Below are 18,951 nucleotides of genomic sequence, written 5' to 3' on the forward strand. Positions count from 1 at the left end.
GGCGGAGGAGAGAAAAAAAGAGGAAATGAGTCAGCAGCATCTCATAGTTCACACTAGAGGGGGACGGGTGTCAATGGGATTGCTGCGCACATCTAGAAAAGGAGAACATAGAGAGGGAAGGAAACCTTGGTCAATGAGATTGCAGTGAACATCTAGAAAAGGGGGGGGATGAATCCTTGGGCAGACAGCCCTCAGTCTCTATAGATTCTGCATCCATGGATCCCATCATCCATGACCTGAAATTATTTTTTTAATTCACATGATTTTAATCACCATCAAATACCAAGGGCCTACTGTCCTAATTCTGCACCTTGACAGTGTCTCACAATCATCCCCAGCAATTCCGCTTTTAAAAAATGCGTCAAAATTAATGTCTAAAGCTGGTTCTAAGATGCAGTTTGAGCTTTATTATATGGGTCTATACCAGTGGCTCCCAACCTTTTTTTGACCAGGGACCACTTGACCAGGGACCACTCTCCAACATTAGTACCAAAAGAGTTACAAATCAGTTTTTGGTCAACTTTAGATTTGGTTTGGTTATTTGAGGATGCTGATTCAGAAAATTGCATTGGATAGACCACATCAGCTCTAATTTCTGATACAGAACATATGCCCATCCAGTAGTCACCATCTTCTCATCCACAGAAAACCATATTTTATAATCTATAGCTGATGTGGTCTATGATATGGCAATTTTCTGAATCAGTACTCCAAATAACCCCAGGAACAGGTCTAAAAACAAAAACACTAAGGCAACCCTGCTTCCAGGTGCCACATGGAACGGCTCCACTCAGGGGGAGGGAGTGGGAAGAGAAGCAGCAGTCAGGAGGCTTGTTGTAGTTCCTTTCGTGTGTAGTCAACCTCTCCTCCCATTATCCCCGTTGCCTCAGCACTATAAGAGGGTTTCGCAAGACCAGTCGCTCTTGTTGCAACAGTTTAGTAACAGTGAGGCCGCGGACGATATTTTAATTCTTGGGGACCACTGGTGGTTCATATTCCACAGGTTGGGAACCACAGGTCTATACTGACCATATAATGCAGTTCAAACCGCATTATTTGACAGGGTAGAACCAGCCCAAATTGTCAAAGCTGGCTACACCATCTTTCCACATACTGTGCCTTATCCTCTTCCTTTTATTTTTATTTTTTCCCAGAGAAAAAAAGGGAGAGGACGCACAATGTGTTTCTTGTTATAGAGCTGGGGAATTTTTTTTCTTCTCTCCCCCCCCCCCCCCCAACCTCCATGGGTTACATCGTAATATTAGGCAGTAAGTTGAGTTCTGGACAAACAATCTCTTGTTGCATCTCTGGGATGGGGGGAGTTAATGAATTCCCACAGATGATGTTGCCCAAACAGTGATCGGCTTGTGACTAGCTTTCCAGCATCATGATGTTGTGTGTGAGAGAGTGAGTGTGGAAAAGGCAAGGGGGGGGATAGAGGTCAGTACAGAAAAGGGCTTTGAAGGGGAAAGGCTGCCTACAGCAGGATTGTTTCTACAAGCTAATTGTGCGGCGTGCAGCTGCACAGAGCTGGATCAACAGTCAGAGAAGGCGGCGCAGACTTCCTGACGCCAGCCCTGCAGAGCTCCCACCAACCCTGGCAAGTCCAGATTGTTTTCCAGACCTTATCTCTCCCTAGTTAATTTCTTTTTCTTTCCCTCGCTCGCTTGGTTTTGTGTGTGTGTGTGTGTGTGTGTGTGAGACCGAAACAAAAAGGCACGGGAAAGCAGAAAGACCCATGTGCTTTACAATATTTTACATTCCCTCCCAACTTTTCTTCATGCTTTCTAAAAGTTTTCATTCTTTGAGCAGATTTGGCAAGAAGAGAAGAAGGAAGGAGGGAGTTGAAAATCACTGGGATTATTTAGCAGGAGAGAGTCCTCTTGGCTTTTGCAAATCCAAACATATGGGCAAATCTGCAACTTTGTTCACTTTCTTCACTGAACTAATTTCTGAGTAGAGGTGAACAGGACTGAGCCCCTGGTGAGTGGAAGCAGATAATGTGCCCAATGCCCATAGGTTATAATGTCTCCCTTAAATGACATTATTGGAGACCTGTTGATGTGTCAAGACTACAGGATGGTTAAAGTGAACATCGTGGTTTGGGGCTTTTGCATCTTAAAATAAGTAGTTGTTCCCTATCATTTGGCTCTTTCCCATAATTACTGTTCAATGTTGTACACATGGGAACTATTCCGGACACCAGCAAAGCTGTCCTATTGAATTCAAGGGGGGCTGGTCCCTGGTAAGTGGACTGAGGATTGCAACCGAAGGCCTTTTATAGAAATATAGGAGAGAAAACATAATCTGAGGGACCCATACACATGACCAGCTGCATTCTTTAAAATGAAATCTGTAAGTAGCCAGTTATTTTTCTCCAGACTTGGCCCCAAGTGTTCTTCCCAAGAGTTTACCTCCAGAAATAGTGCCTTCTTATGCATGCGCACATATGCGACAATGCATCAAGGTACACAAACACATGTATATTGACAGCGCATTTGGGCATGCATGCATATGTATTCACAAATGCATTCATGCCATGCACATGCCATAAAGCATTTATGCACATAGACATATATAGCAAACTGTCAGTTAACCAGAACTCTCAAGCAACCGGCAAAAGGTTTATTGGCTGCCATTTGACTAAAATGACATACTTTTTTCCTTTTCCTTTATCCAATTTGTGGTCGATCCACTCCTTTGGGCTTCACGCAAATCTACCATTTGTCAAAACATATGATTCTATGCTATTCTTTCCATTTCTGGCCAAATAGCTTAAATGATCTACTGCAGTCACAAAACTGTTTTTATAATACTGTGAAAACTGTGGTAACATTAAGATTGTCTTGATTTGCTTTTCAGTACAGGCCAGGCATGTAGCCGGGGGGGGGGGGGGGGGTGGCTTCAGGGGCTTCAGCCCCCCCCCCCCCCCGAAATTCTCAGGGTGGTCCGCGAGAAGGCCTTACATTTATTATTTAAACTGTTATGTTTATTCATATCATGATCTGATCACCATGCTCAATATATCCCATATGCATGGGGGTATTGGGATAACGATACAAAAGGTTTGCTAGGGTAGATCCTCTCCCACCCAGACTCAGCCCCCCCCCCCCCCCAAGCAAAATCCCAGCATCCCCCAAATCAAAATCCTGGCTATGGGCCTGGTACAGGCAGTCCCTTACTTACAAACATCCGATTTACAAACAACTCCCTACTTAGGAACGTGAAACAAAAAGTGAGAGAAATCTACGCCGGGAAGAGAAATTCATTTCTAGAAGTTATTATCGTGGGGGAAAGGTGTCTTCACTGAATCTTGGTCACCAATCCTTCTTCCCACAACAGGCCACATTTTTCAAAATCAAATTTTCACAGGGACAGAAAGGGAGAAGAAATTTTCTGAACAGGAGCACAGGCAGCAAAACAAACCCCACAGGGGTGTGAACTCTTCCCTGTGCTACCCAAAGCTTATATATATGGAGTAGCATTTGAAAAATGTTCCTGTTCCAACTTACATACAAATTCAATTTCAGAACCTACAGCACTTATCTTGTTCCTAACTTAGGGACCACCTGTACTGTACTTCGATATTTATATCAAGTTGATACAGACTTGATGACATCATATAGTATCAGGCCTGCTTTTGATAGTAACTTTCAAACCACCAGAAACTACATTTCCCAGGCACCTCCCAAACTCTAGGGGTGCCGGATAATTGGGATTCTGCTTCCAGATGTCGATGCATGTAGACCAGGCACGGGCAAACTTGGACCCTCCAAGTGTTTGGACTTCAACTCCCACAATTCCTAACAGTCCCAGGCCCCATCCTTTCCCCCCTCAGCTTAAGCAGCTGAGGGGGGAAAGGAAGGGGTCTGAAGCAGTTAGAAATTGTGGGAGTTGAAGTCCAAAACACGTGGAAGGCCCAAATTTGCCCTTGCCTGATGTAGACACACAAGACTCAGTGTCCAGGCCAGTGCCTTAGTGTATGTTCTGGCAATGCTGAAAAAGACACACATACTCCCCTGGGGCCCTCATGGGGCTGGTAGATTTCCCAACCCAGAGGGGGGGGGGGGAGGGAGACGGAGAAAGGAGGCAGTGAGGAAGAAGCCTCCTCGTCCCTTTGGCCCAGGGCCCTTCCACACAGCCATATAACTCAGAATATCAAGGCAGAATCTGCGAGACGGGTTATTTTTTTTATCATGTCAGAAGCAACTTGAGAACATACTGCAAGTTGCCTCTGGTGTGAGAGAATTAGCTGTCTACAGAGACGTTCCCCAGGGGGTGCCCAAATCTGTTACCATTCTGCTGGGAGTCTTCTCTCATGTCCCGACAGCAAGCTGGGTGAGCTCTCATCTATCAGCTCGTTTCCCATGCGGGGACATGAGAGAAGCCTCCCAACAGAATAACACATTTTGGTGTCCCCTTGGGAAACGTCCTTGTAGACAGCCAATACCTTGCAGTATGTTTGCTTCTGACACAATAAAAAAATCAAGGCAGACTAACATGTGATATCTGCTTTGAACTGGGTTATCTGAGGCCCCTTTGAAGCAGCTGAATGAAATCCCACCTTTTCTTCTTTGAACTGGGATATATGGCAGTTTGGACTCAGATAACCCAGTTCAAAGCAGATATTGTGGATTATCTGCCTTGATATTCAGGGTTATATGACTATGTTGAAGGGCCCCGAGTCCACACAGCTATATATTCCAGTCCAAAGCAGATATTGTGAGATTTTCTGCCATGACATTCAGGGTTATATGGCTGTGTGGAAGGGCCCTGAGTCCACATTGCCATATATTCCAGTTCAAAGCAGCTATTGTGGGATTTTCTGCCTTAGTAATCAGAGTTATATGGCTGTGTGGAAGGGCCCTGAGTCCAATTTGCCATATATTCGAGTTCAAAGCAGATATTGTGGGATTATCTGCCTTGATATTCAGGGTTATATGGCTGTGTAGAAGGGCCCTGAGTCCACATTGCCACATATCCCAGTTCAAAGCAGATAATTGTGGGATTTTATTCAGCTGTGTGGAAGGAGCAGCAGACACAGGGCCCTCTCCCCCTTCCTCTCAGGCCAGGAGCCTCTCTGCAGGTGCGGCGGGAAAGGGACGCAGCGAGGAGGCTCCTGCCAGCTAGGCCTCATTGCCCCAAACGAGCAGAAGCAGCGGCTCCGCCTCGGTTTCCATGGCAGCCGCCTGAGAGGCGCCGCCGGCCCGGCCCAGGAGGGAGGGGGAGCGGAGGGAGTGACGTCACGGGGATGGCGCCGCAGAGTCGGGCCGCCTCTGGGAGGAGGAGGAGGAGGAGGAGGAGGGAGAGGGAAGCAAGCAAAGAGGGAGAGAGACAGGGAGAGCCACAGACAGGCCTATATCCCAGCATCTGATCCAAGGTTTTCTGCTTCAGACTGTATTATTATATGTGCCTCCACCGCCAGATAATCTGGGATAAACGAAACCTGGGATCAGATCCTGGGATATAAGGCCTGTCTGGAGGGGCCCAGAGACAGGGCCCTTCCACACAGCCATGTAACCCAGAATATCAAGGCAGAAAATCCCACAATACCTGCTTTGAACTGAGGCCCTTTCCACACAGCTGTATAAAAATCCACATTGAACTGGGATCTATAGCACTGTGGACTCAAATAACTCAGTTCAAAGCAGATATTGTGGGATTTTCTGTCAATGTTCTGGATTATATGGCTGTGTGGAAGGCCCCTAAATCTAAGGTTTAGGGCAGGGTAAATGGTATTGAAGGGCTGCATCGGGCCTAAAGGCCTTAGCTCGGGGACCCCTAATGTAGAGACACCCTTAGTCAAACTGAGAACAGACTCACTGAAATTCAAACTATTTCATGAGGGTCGCCGGCCTGTTTAACAGAGAAGGATAAAGATCTTGTGGAACTACAACTCCGAGGATCCCTTGCCCAGGATCCCCCAGGTTCAGATCCTGCTCAGCCATAACCCAGTGCTCTAACCACTACACCAACTCCCAAGTGAGCAGTGGATGGGTGTTTATTTTTCTTTATTTTTGAAAAAACCCACTCCGTGTTGGCTCGTGTGTGTATATACAGTGGGTTCACAGAATCCGTGGAGGGATCTATTCCAGGATTCCATAAGGATAAAAACTGATGCGGATTATGACGTTCTATAGTATTAAGTAGCGGCAATATGAACACCCTTGCTTCAGGATGTCCATGTTCACATTGTTGCCATGATTAATACGGAGCATGATGTTCTGCAGTCAATGGAAATCACATATCGTGAAGGCCCACAGCATTTCAAGGCCATCAAAATATATACATCAGAAATGTTTTGAGGTTTTTCCAAAATAAAAAACCCTACTGAGTACAGACAGTCCTCAAGTTACAAACAAAATACGTTCTGTATGTTTGTTCTTAAATTGAATGTGTATGTAAGTCAGAAAAGGTACATTTTTAAGTGTAATGCCAGCCAAAAGTGTGTGTGTGTGTGTGTGTGTGCGTGCGTGTGCGCGCATGCGCTTTGGATATCATAGGGAAAGGTTAACATCCTTGTGGTGTTTGTTTTGCTGTCTGTATCCCTGTTCAGAAAATTTGTCCTCACTCTCTGTCCCTGTGAGAATTGGATTTTGAAAAAAAATGGCCTGTTGTGGAAATAAAGATTGGTGATAAAGCTTCAGTGGAGACAACTTTCCCCCATGATAACTCTTCTAGGAGTGAATTTCCCTTCTGAGGGGTAGATTTCTTTCACTTCCTGTTGTCTCATCCCTGTTCTTAACTATGAGTCATTTGTAAGTTGAGTGTTTATAACGCAGAGGCTTCCTGTATTAGGAAAGGTATATCTCCTTTTTTCTGTCTTGTCTTGTTATATACTTATTCAGACTCCCTTCAACATCTTCCTGTAGTGACAAGACATAGACAGAAATTATTATTTTTTCCTTATAATCCAGATGAAGGGCAACCCAGGGTGCATATGACATACAATCCATGGCAGTCATCGCCCCATCTTCCTCCTCAGTAGTGCACTGTTGGAAAAAACAAGAGATGGGGGTCCCTTCTGAAAGCAGGATTAAAGTGTTGTCCCTGTAGATGTTAACCAGGCTCCTTTTTGCACTAAATCTCATCCAAATACAGGACACAATGAAAGATAGGCAACATATGGATAGACTGTGAGCCTTCAAGCAGCTTCCTTCCCCCAAACTGACCGTTAGCCATTTTCCACAGCCCAATCTATTGTAATGTTTTGAAAATTTCAAAGACCTTGCTGAAGCAACGACAGAAACATTCAAGCCTTGAAATTCCTCAGTGGAATGTAGTCTGCGAGGTCCCTAAAGACATAAAATACCTTAAGATTAGGCTGCAACCTTTGCACCCTTCTGTGAGAGTAGCTCCCACCAAATGCAGTGAAATTTCTCAGTAAACATAGTGCAGTGTAACATATAGACTGCCCTTGTACCTTGGATGCATCTATATTGCAGAATTAATACAGTTCAACACCACTTTGACTGCCATGGCTCAATGATATGGAATCCTGGGAGTTGTAGTTTGGTGAGGCACAAGCACACTTGGGCAGAGAAGGCTAAAGACCTTGTCAAACTACAACTCCTCGAATTCCATAGGAATGAAGTCTGGCAAATAAAGTGTCAGACTTCATTCCAGAATATAGATGTACCTCTTGGCTGCCAATAGTTGCAGAGAGCAAGCCTATTCACATACTTCACTGCTCCATGCTAATATAAATCAGGATTAAAGCTGGGTGGGGCAACTAGCATATCCGTGGGAAAATTCTGCCAAAAAGACTTGTGAATCTGATTCAGGGCGGTTGCAAGGAGAACAGGATGCTTCCACAAACACATGATGGAGGCATTTGTAGGGTGTTTCTTAGATGCCACTGGGGTATCAACGTGCCACTTCAATCATGTTAATTTAAAATTATTTAAAATGGAAAAGAACAGATGAGAGGCTTGTTACCACCACCATGAAAGATATTTAACATCCCATTATTTCAGTGGATAAAAGTATGCTTTCTGGAGTACAATCCTATCTGGGCATGCCTTCACAGATGAAAATCTTGCTGAATGTGATACTGCTTATTCTCAGGGAAGTATGTGCATTCTGGCCTAAATATTTCCTCTAGAATCAGAGGAACTCCAACATGTGCCATGCTCAAAATTAGCTGATAAAGTACTTTGTTTCAAGTGGGACCGTTTTTAATTTTAAGTGTAATATGACAGTAACTGCATGACTTTGATATTAGAAAAGTAATAATAAAGTGCTTTTCTATCAGAGGGCTCAGGCCCCTTCCACACAGCTGAATAAATTCCCACATTATCTGCTTTGAACTAGAATATATGGCAGTGTGGAGTCAGATAACCCAGTTCAAAGCAAATATTTTGGGATTTTCTGCCTTGATATTCTGGGTTATATGGCTGTGTAAAAGGGACCCTAGTTTATTCACAACTAAGCTCTCCTGTAGCATTGATTTCAGTGAGAGAAACTTAAATACCTGGGGGCGGGTGGGGAGAAGGTGAATCTGAAACTGGCTGGGTTGTACTTACGGTATTTAATAAAACTTTTATGTAACAAATATTGATTAAACAGTGCTGTCTATTATCCCTTAGGACTACTACCTTTCATATGTCAAAGTATGAATTCCACCTATGAATATCTGTTTTTCTCATTAAACCCCTCCCCATAGATATGCAGTAAGCAAGGTGAAGTCGATCTTATTTGCATACAGTCTAGCCTAAATTAAAAACCGTTAAGTGATAAACTTGATTTAATCAGAACTAATGCATTATATCAAAAAAATTCCCAAACAACATTAAACAAATGTGAACTAAGAAAATATACGGTTCTATGAGACTTTTTACTGTTGTCCCAATTATGTATGTGTGTGTAATACAGAAAGATAGACTTCAAATCACCTGTTGGCTTCAAGGCAGACCCATGAATTTCATAGAATTTTATGAGACGAAGTGGTTCCTTCCTCTGAAATGTAGCCTACATCACCTGATATCTGTTGCGATCTCCCATTCAAGTACTAACCCTGCTTAGCTTCTGAAATCAGAGAGGATCTGGTGCCATCAGTGTTTATAGGCCCTCTCCAATTATTAAAGGAAAAGCTTTTCCCGTGACATTAAGTCTAGTCATGTCCAACTCTGGGGGTTGGTGCTCATCTCCAGTTCTAAGCCAGAGCGCTGGCATTGTCCATTGGCACCTCCAAAGTCATGTGGCCGGCATGACTGCATGCAGTGCCATTACCTTCCTGCCAGAGCAGTACCTATTGATCTATTCACATTTACATGTTTTCAAACTGATAAGTTGACAGAAGCTGGGGCTAACAGCAAGAGGTCACCCCGCTCCCTGGATTTGAACCGCTGATCTTTCGGTCAGCAAGTTCAGTATTTTTTCCACATTGCAAGGTGATGCATACATAGTAAGTCTGTGAACTATTCAATTCATTTCGTGACTACACATGTTTAGGATCATCCTGCGTGCCATGTTTGTTTTGCTGCATCACACTATTTTTTACTCAGAATAGGAGTAATGTGTACACAAGTACAACCTTGTTTTTCATTTAGCAAGGCTACATTCACACGAGTGGATAATGCATTTATGAGAGCCAGTGCGGTGCAGGGGTTTGCATGTTGGACTATGATTTTGGAGATGAAACTTCGAATCTCTGCTTGGCCATGGAAACCCATTGGGTGACCTTGGGCAAGACACACTCTCAGAGGATAATGATGGCAAACCTCTTCTGAACAAATCTTGCCAAGGAAACCTCATGGTAGGATCAACTTAAGATCACAACAGGCCAGAAACTACCTGAAGTCACACAACAACAATATGTATCATTTATTTTCAATAGCTAAGAAGCTGCCTTATACCTAGTCAGACCATCAGTCCATTAGCCTTGGGGAAAAGCTTGAGAGAATGGCTTTCAGACAGGAGTCTTTCCTAAACTGTGCTGGGGACTTTGCTCAAGTATATTGAATATAAATATAATTTTGCATTTTGTTTGGGGCAGTGAAAACATCCACAAAGGAGTAAAGGAAGGAAGGAGAAACAGGGGTAAAGGAATAGAAGATTGCATGTTCAGGTAAAATATTAGCACTCTATGTATGACCAGTGCAGCCCTTGCTGCCTCTATCTTTAACCTTTTCTTCCATGAACATGTTTCCAAGATGACAGATGCCTGTTTATGTCAGCTCTCATTGTGTGATTTCCACAAATCTTCAGAAAAAAGTGTACAAATAAGAATTTCTTATGAGGAGGGGGTATCCTTATGGAGTCCCAGTTCACACACCTGAGATACCAGGTGGGGAGGACCTCCACCTGTCTTCATCAAATGAAGGATGCTGCTGCCAATGTATGAACTAGATGAAAAGCAAGCATGTCAGAATAAACCACCTGGGAGCTGGTTAGGTGGGTAGATTTTGCATACACAGGTGTGTGTTAGAATTTATCAGCCAAAACTTTGTCTGCAGTCACTTTGAACTGCTATTTAAAGAAGGAAAAGGGGTTGCAGCAACCATTTGGGAAGAAATGAAAATATTTGAGCTGTTTAAATGGAAGCAACTTTGCTCACAAAGAGGCCAGGACTCTCAGGATGCACCAAGAAATGCAAAGGCTTTCCTTCCAGTATCCCAGAGAAAGCAAAGGGTATAGAACTGAGATCTTTCCATTCCCAATCAAATATACTTACCTCCCTGAAAGCTGATGATAACATGTTCCTGGAAAGCTCAAAAATTGGAAAAAAATTATAAGACAGAAACCCTAATATTAACTGATGGTAGGTTTACATTCAGTGAACTTTCAAATCATAAGTAGAATGATCCAAATGGGGCGGCATAATGATTTGTTCAGTCTATTGGCACATCTCTTACAAGAATATAATAGTGGTGAAAGGTAGACTTAAATTTTACGTTTGAAATGTTTCTGGCAGCACTGACTCTGATGATCATTATCTTCTGCAGAGTTGCACGGAAACAAACACAGCAGGCATTCATATTTGTCACCAAGATATTCTGTGATGAATTCAATGCCATATATGCACTGAAGGGAACAGGAACCTTGCTCAGCCAGTATAGGCATATGGTGAGTTCAGTATTTGTTTTCAGTATTTATCTTAAAGCCCTGTGCAACTTGGGTCCAGGCTATCTGACAGACTGTGGTGCATCTACATTGTGGAATTAATGCAGTTTGACAACACTTTAGCTACCGTGGCTCAGTGCTATGGAATCCTGGAAGTTTGGTGAGGCACCATCACTTTTTGGCAGAGAAGGCTAAAGATCTTGTCAAATTCCAACTCCCAGGATTCCCTAGCTCTGAGCCATGGCAGTTAAAGTGGTGACAAACTGTGTTAATTCTACAATGTGGATGCATCCTGAATCTCCTGAGTCCACCCAGACCCTAAGACAGGGGTCCCCAAACTTTTTAAGCAGAGGGCCGGTCCACAATCCTTCAGACTGTTGAGGGGCTAAATTATCATTTGAAGAAAAAAAACAAAACAAAATCCTATGCATACTGCACATGTCTTATTTGTAGTGCAACAACAACAACGAAAGAACAATACAATATTTAAAAGTGAAAACAATTTTAACCAGCATAAACCTATTAGGATTTCAATGGAAAGTGAGGGCCTGCTACTGGCCAATGAGATAGTCAAGTTAATTAGGATTGTTGTTGTTGTTGTTGTGTGCCTTCAAGTCATGTCAGACTTTGGCCGAGCCTAAGTCTAAAATTAATTATTTATTTACTGCATTTATTTACTACATTTATATCCCACCCTTCTCACCCCAAAGGGGACTCAGAGCAGCTGTATGTACATATAATATATTATATTATTAGCATAACACAATATTAGCATTATACATTACTATATTGAACTATACCACTATACTATTATATAATATGTAATATATAACATATAATTAATATTATTATATGGTATTACTATTAGTATTATATTGTATAACATAAGATTATTATCAATATTATATGTATATACAATATATTATATTATTAAAACTAATATAAAAATATTATAAAACTGAGGGCGGGGCCAGGTAAATGACCTTGGAGGGCCGCATCCGGCCCCCGGGCCTTAGTTTGGGGACCCCTGCCCTAAGATCTACAAGAGAAACCATTCTCTCCATTCCACCATTACAAAGGTCATCATCCCTCTTCTAATTAACAGTAATGTTTGCTTAGCCCGTTTGTCAAACCAAACAACTGTACTATCTGGAGTGCTTCAGCCCTCAAGCAATACACCGCCAGCAAAGACGAAAGAGCTCGGATTGGTCTTGCCTAATCAACACATGTTGACGGAACTACTTCTTTCCTTACTGCCCTACTGTTGTTATTTGCCATCAAGTAGACTTTGACCCTCTGAGTGCGAGACCTCCAATCATCAACTGCCCCGCTCAGGTCTTGCAAATGAGCCTACCATCCAGCAGTTCCCACTGTTATGTGCCTTTCACTTGTTTCTCACAGGGTTTTCTTAGCAAGATTTCTTCAGAAGAGGTTTGTTCTTGCCTTCCTCTGAGGGTGAGAGAGAGTGACTTGCCAAATGCCACCCAATGAGTTTCCATGGCTAAGTGGGGATTCGGATCTTCCACCTACAGAGTTGCAGTCCAACACGCCCTGGCTCCCTATTAACTGGAGCGATTCCAAAGCTCTCTCCTACTGGAATTCAACCATCCATGGCTTGAATATATTCATAAGAGCAAAGCTTGAGTTGGCCATTTCATATAAGGAACCCCATTTTACTCTGCCATTGAATAAAAAAAGACTTGAGCACCGTGGATTTTGGTATCCACAGTGGAACCAAACGAACCAGGCAGCTTTCTATGACCTTCAATATTCTGTGTATATGAGATAGCATTCATGTTAGTCTGTACTTTTGCTTTCGCCTGTTTATATTGAGAGCTTCACAAAACCAATAATTTTTTTTTAAGGAAGCAAACTCCAGAGGCTACCAAGGGCCTGCTGTCCCACAGTTGCCAACCAGCCGGTTTCAGCTAAAGGAAATCTTTGGACCAATCTGTGAGGGAACAAAGTCACTGCCCCTATTCTTGGCTTGACTTAACAATGATCCTTCTGTTTCTCCCTTTTCCTTTTGATAGCAGCCTTTCAGCCTTCTCATGCCATGTGATTCATCATTAGGTAGTAGGGAAAGATTTTTCCCCTTGTAAAAAAGGGTAACACAGGAGTTACCCTTTTTTACATTGCCATATAATTCAGATTATCAAATGAGATAATCCACATAATCTGATTTGAACTGGATTATCTGAGTCTACACTGCCATATAATCCAGTTCAAAACAGATAATATGGATTTTATATGGCAGTGTAGAAGGGGCCTTAGAATAAGGATGCCGTACATTGCAGAACTGATGCAGTTTGACACCACTTCAATTGTCATGGCTCAATGCAATGGAATCCTGGGAGTTATAGCTTTACAAGGTCTTTATCTTTTTTGGCCAAGGAATGCCAGGCTGCATCTGCACTGTAGAATGTATTGCAGTTTAGCACCCCTTGAACTGCAATGGCTCCAGGCTATGGAATCATGAGAGTTGCCACCTTGGTTGGCATTGAAAAGCTTTGCAGACAATTCCAGGCAAGAAACAATCAGGGCCAGCTAACACCCTCCCCAACAAAGGATTCCCGCAGGCAGGAAGCAGCCAGACTAAGGTTGCTTTAAGAAGTTGAAAGGCTATTCAATGCCAATCAAGGTGATTTATTGCAACATTGTCTGTCTCCAACAAACAAGAGTTCTTTCTCCCACCCTGGACCTTCCACAGATATATAAACCTCACTTGCCTAGTTTGCAACAGACCTCACATCCTGTAAGGATGCCTGCCAAAGATGTGGGCGAAAGGTGAGGAGAGAATGCTTCTGGAATATGGCCAGACAGCCCGGAAAACTCACAGCAACCCAGTGTGTAGAACAGGCACGGGCAAACTTCGGCCCTCCAGGTGTTTTGGACTGCAACTCCCACAATTCCTAACAGCCTACCGGCTGTTAGGAATTGTGGGAGTTGCAATCCAAAACACCTGGAGGGCCGAAGTTTGCCCGTGCCTCAGATCGAGAGAAAGAAAAGAAACCCCTCGCGCTGCCTGTTCTGTCTATTTACTCCCCACAGCTGTCCTGGGGCCACGCCTCCCTGGGCCGCGATTGGCTGGGAACGCGGAAGGCCCGAGCCGCCTCTGGGGTTGCGGCGGGCCAATGAGGGCCGCTTCCGCGCGTGACGGACACGCGGCGGGCCTCCAATGGGCTCGCCCTATAAAAGCCCGGGCGGGCGGCCGCGGCTTCATTCTGACTGTGAAGAGTAGGGAGAGAGGAGAGCTGCAGGGAGCGTCGCAAATAGGCTTCTTTCTCCTCTCGTTTGGGCAGCATGAAAGCCTTCAGCCCCGTACGGCCGGCGCGGAAGAGCAGCAGCAGCGGCGGCGGCAGCGCCTCGGAGCCCAGCTTGGGCATCTCCCGCAGCAAGGCGCCGGCTGACGACCCCATGAGCCTGCTCTACAACATGAACGACTGCTACTCCAAGCTGAAGGAGCTGGTGCCCAGCATCCCGCAGAACAAGAAGGTCAGCAAGATGGAAATCCTGCAGCACGTCATCGACTACATCCTGGACCTCCAGATCGCCCTGGACACGCACCCGGCCATCGTGGGCCTCCACCACCCCAGGCCCGCCTCCAGGACCCCGCTCACCGCCCTCAACACCGACATCAGCATCCTCTCCCTACAGGTGAGGAGGACACACCAAGGCAGCAGATGCCCAGGAATGCTTTGGTTAGGTTTGGGTTTGGGCTGGGATGGAGTTTCTCAAGACCCCTCTCTTTCATGCTAGGCTGCATCTTGAGCTGCTGCCATCGCTCAATGCAAAGTAAGGGACCCTGGGAGTTGTAGTTTTGTGAGGTCTTCAGCCTCTCTGCCAAACTATAGCTCCCAGGCCCCCTTCCGGGCAGTTCAGCCTCAAGCCAGGGAATGGGGCGAGGCCACTGACTTAATTACACCCTGTTACTGTCATACAAAAGTTTGGAATGTTTATTAAAACATATATTAAGTTCAGTGCATCCATATGAATCCAAAGCATGCACAAATAAACAGACACAAACAAGCATGGGGACAATTTCAGCAGAAAGGCAAAAACTATGAAAATGAACAAAATCTGGCTACCAGTAGTAAAAACAAAAAACAAAACTCTAGGATCAGGACAAGAAATGAAAGAACAACACTCAGAAAAACAGGAATTCCAGGCATGAAACCATCAGGGCCAGCTTACACCTTCCAACAAAGGATTCCCCTGGGCAGGAATCAGCCAAACCTTGAAGTTGAAAGGCTATTAAATGCTAATCAATGTGATTAATTGCAACATTCACATTTGCTTCCAACAGACAAAAGTTCTTTCTCCCACTCTAGACCTTCCACAGATAAATAAACTTCACTTGCTTAGTTTCCAACAGACCTCATAGATGTGGGTGAAATGTCAGGAGAGAATGCTTCTGGGACATGGCCATATAGCCCGGAAAACTCACAGCAACCCAGTGATTCTGACCATGAAAGCCTTCGAGAACACAAATAAATCCATTGCTTTAACAGTAAAGCATAAGAGTGCTACATTCACAGTAACTAGCTCTGAATTCATATTGATGCACTGAACTAAATATATGTTCAATAACATTCAAATTTTTGTATTACTGTAACAGTGGATACTTGTCTTTGTAGTTCCAAGGAACCCATTTTCCTTTGTAGCCACTTACTTGTTTTGGCATCCTAAAAATTGTAGTATTCCTCGGAAGAGAAAACTTCTAAAGACCTTGTCAAACTACAGCTCCCCTGATCCCCATAGCATCGTGTGGATGCTATGTGGATAGAGGCACCCCATGTTCATATGGCATTGGTTCAGAATTTTCCCAGCCAGAGGGGAAACCTTGATTGGGATCCACCTTCTTGCCCATTTCTTGCCCTGTGTGCCAGCCCTTGTGCTTCTGTTTGGTCACGTCCAGGGCCTTGGTGGTAATCTGCCCTGTTCCCTCCCTCCCTGCCTAGGCTTCCTTCTTGGGCTCTTAAGCATCTTAACATCTCCTCGCCTTCTCTTCTCCCTCCCTTTCCCCTCTTTGCAGGCAGCTGAATTCCCCTCAGAGTTAATGTCAAATGACAGCAAAGCACTTTGTGGCTAGAAGGAAATCGGTAAGTGCTCAAGTTTCTTGGTTTTTGTTAATTTTTGTTTTCAAGGTTTTGGGAGGTCCGGGTGTTGGAAGAACTTCCCCCAGTGCTAAATTAGATAATCCATGTGAGCTTCTGTCAATCTAGGGCACTGCCATATAACTCAGTGTAGATCCAGCCCTTTGAAACTGCATATGATCAGTGTGAACCCATATAATGCAATTTCAATGCTATGTAGTTCATATGGTCGTTAGATCAACTAAACTGCATTATACGGTGTACATCCAACATTGGCTGCTGTGTATATAATGCACTATTTACTTATGTATGAATTGAGAAACAGACTTCTCAAAGTTTATCCCAGTGAAAGCATGTGATAGAGAGGATTGTTCCTGGTATCAGCTAAAGAACTTGTAATCAGTTTATTGTTCCAAGTAGGTCCCTATCTGTTGTCCGTGAAGATTCAGATACTGACCGTATAGGGAGTTTGCTTTTCTGCCAGTCGCATGCCCCCAAAACATGTTTTTGTTTCATATTATTTGTGTGTGAGAGAACAAGGGAGAGAGAGGAGGGAGGGGGAGGCGTATTTGAGTGCTCATACTGCATCTGGACGCCAGGGTTTGCCCAATCTTTGAGTGTTTGGTTAAATGTTCAAACTGTGGCTTCCTCTCTGGCGCCAGTCTGTCCGGATCTCTGCCCTGTTAGCATTCTTCTAAATATGCCTCTCTTCAATCTTTTGCAGGTGTTTGCGGACTTTTTTTTTTTTGCACAAGAAGAGACAGCTTTTTTTCCTCTTTTTTTTTGCAAGCTGCTGAATCCAATTTTCAGCTGTACCTAGAGGGGAAATCCATATCTAATTATAAACGGACACCTTTCAAGAATAAAATTGAAGACACCGCCACCACCTCCCTTGTTCGACACACCATGGACTAATCTTAATTATTTATGAACAGACTTTTAAAAAATTGCCCTTTCCCTAGTTGGAAGGCTTTGTTTATATACTATTCCCACAACGGGGAGCGCAACGAAATATTAAAAAAAAATCTCTTAAGGAATTGCCCGTGTTTAAGCAGACTTTGCCTTTTTCCTCCAAAAAGGTGGAGCGTGAGTACTCGAAGGATTTTAGTGTTCAGTTTTTCAGTGAAGTCTTTTGTCAAAAATTATTCTCTTTTGACACAAATGTTAGGACTGAATGCTTTGTATATATTTATATATATAAATGTGGGAATGAAACTCTGAACTCTTTAATTAGAGTTTTCTCAGAGAGTAGCAGAAATGTGCATTTCTGCAGAAAGTGTAATGATGTACGTAATCATGCTGAACTTTTTATAAAAGTTTAGTTGTAAACTTAACCTTTTTTTATACAAGATCAAAATAAATCATGTGTGCTTATTGAACAGCATGGGTTGCTTTATTCCTAGGGATTATTGGTTTTATTGAAAACAGTGCAAATTAAAGTATATTTAGGATGTGTGTAAATAAACCATCTGAAATGAGTATTTTGATAAATTTTGAAAAGAAATGAAATGGGTCATCAAACAGCTCTTGAGATTTTGTAGATGAAAATGCCCAAGTTGTTCATTTATCTTGAAACTGGAGAAATCAAACTCTATTCTAAGCCAGAGAAAGCTCTTGCTATCCTGTCTTTTACTCTGCGATTGCCTTGTGTGAACTTCTCAAAACAACCACTCCAGCTGTGGTTAACTTGGTCTTTTGAATCTTATTGCACACAAATGAAATTTTTGGGAAATAGCTGCTGAGTTTCTGTAAAAACTTTTAATGCAAGAGCCAATGAACTGTAATCACCAAAACTTTAAAGTTTGCATGAATCTTTGCAATATGTCAAGGAAAGAGGGTATTGGTTAATCAGTTGCAGCAGCTTCCCTATATGACTAAACTGCTGAGAAATGGGAGGAAAGTCACCCTCATGTTATTGATTAAACTTTGGCTGGTCTAAGCAGCATTCTCTCCCACAAAAAAAATAAAGCTGTATTTTGTGGAACTGCCTTAAGGCTGTAATCCTGCACAGATCTTTGTTGTCTGGATTGCAGTGACTTCACAGCAGAATTTAAGGAGGACACATGAAGGCATGATTGATAGGCTGTTACTTGTGATTCTGCTCCTTGCATCCTATCCGTAAGCCCTGACTCCTAATGTAGAAGTTAACAGGATATATTCAGTTCCCAACACCCCCTTTTGATGCCTGTATGCTAACATGTTCAGCAGAGGTAATTTCATACTATAAGCTAAAGAAGAGGAAATGCAATGCAAAGTTTGAGTAAAAATGACATATGCTGGTGATGCATTGCCAGGCACCTGGCTGTGACGGCAGGGTTGCTGTGCTCTGGGGACTCTTACAGTGAAAGGCAGAAGGCTCACCTGAGGCCTGTAACACTTTCACCAAAGTGAACAGGTGTGTGGGTGGCGCCACACAGTCGGCTGCAGCTGTCTTTTCTCTTCCTTGCCCTTGACATCAAACTCATCATCACAGAGGCTGGGGGGAAAGCCAGCTCTGATCCCTTGAATACAGAAGCTGCCCCAACCAATCAGCGGGGCAGGCTTCCCCAAAGAGATCAGAGCTATCAGTGTGCCAAAGGAGATCTTATTCGCTGTCTCCTGCAGGATTTTAAATGAGCAAGTACCTCTTGCTTTAAGTCTATTTCTATTCTGTATTTTTCAGGAACAAGTTGTACTCTCTGAAAAGGGAAAGCACTTTCAAAAACAGAACCTTGCACATTTATTTGTATTGGGGAACTACAAGATACATATCTTATTTCTGCTGTTTACTTTGGGGTCAGGGGAATCTCCT

The 18,951-nt window shown here is 43.5% G+C and overlaps 1 protein-coding gene across 1 annotated transcript; it reads left to right on the plus strand.

Moving 5' to 3' along the window:
• The first annotated feature begins 14,275 nt into the window (after positions 1–14,275).
• On the plus strand, positions 14,276–17,539 carry id2 (inhibitor of DNA binding 2). Its single transcript, XM_003215390.4, has 3 exons — positions 14,276–14,721; positions 16,100–16,166; positions 16,885–17,539. The coding sequence occupies exons 1-2, from the start codon at positions 14,368–14,370 to the stop codon at positions 16,154–16,156; spliced, it is 411 nt and encodes a 136-aa protein (XP_003215438.2). The 5' UTR covers positions 14,276–14,367; the 3' UTR covers positions 16,157–16,166; positions 16,885–17,539.
• The last annotated feature ends 1,412 nt before the right edge of the window (positions 17,540–18,951 follow it).

This window comes from Anolis carolinensis, chromosome 1 (genome assembly GCF_035594765.1).
Source record: "Anolis carolinensis isolate JA03-04 chromosome 1, rAnoCar3.1.pri, whole genome shotgun sequence".
Taxonomy (NCBI): domain Eukaryota; kingdom Metazoa; phylum Chordata; class Lepidosauria; order Squamata; family Dactyloidae; genus Anolis; species Anolis carolinensis.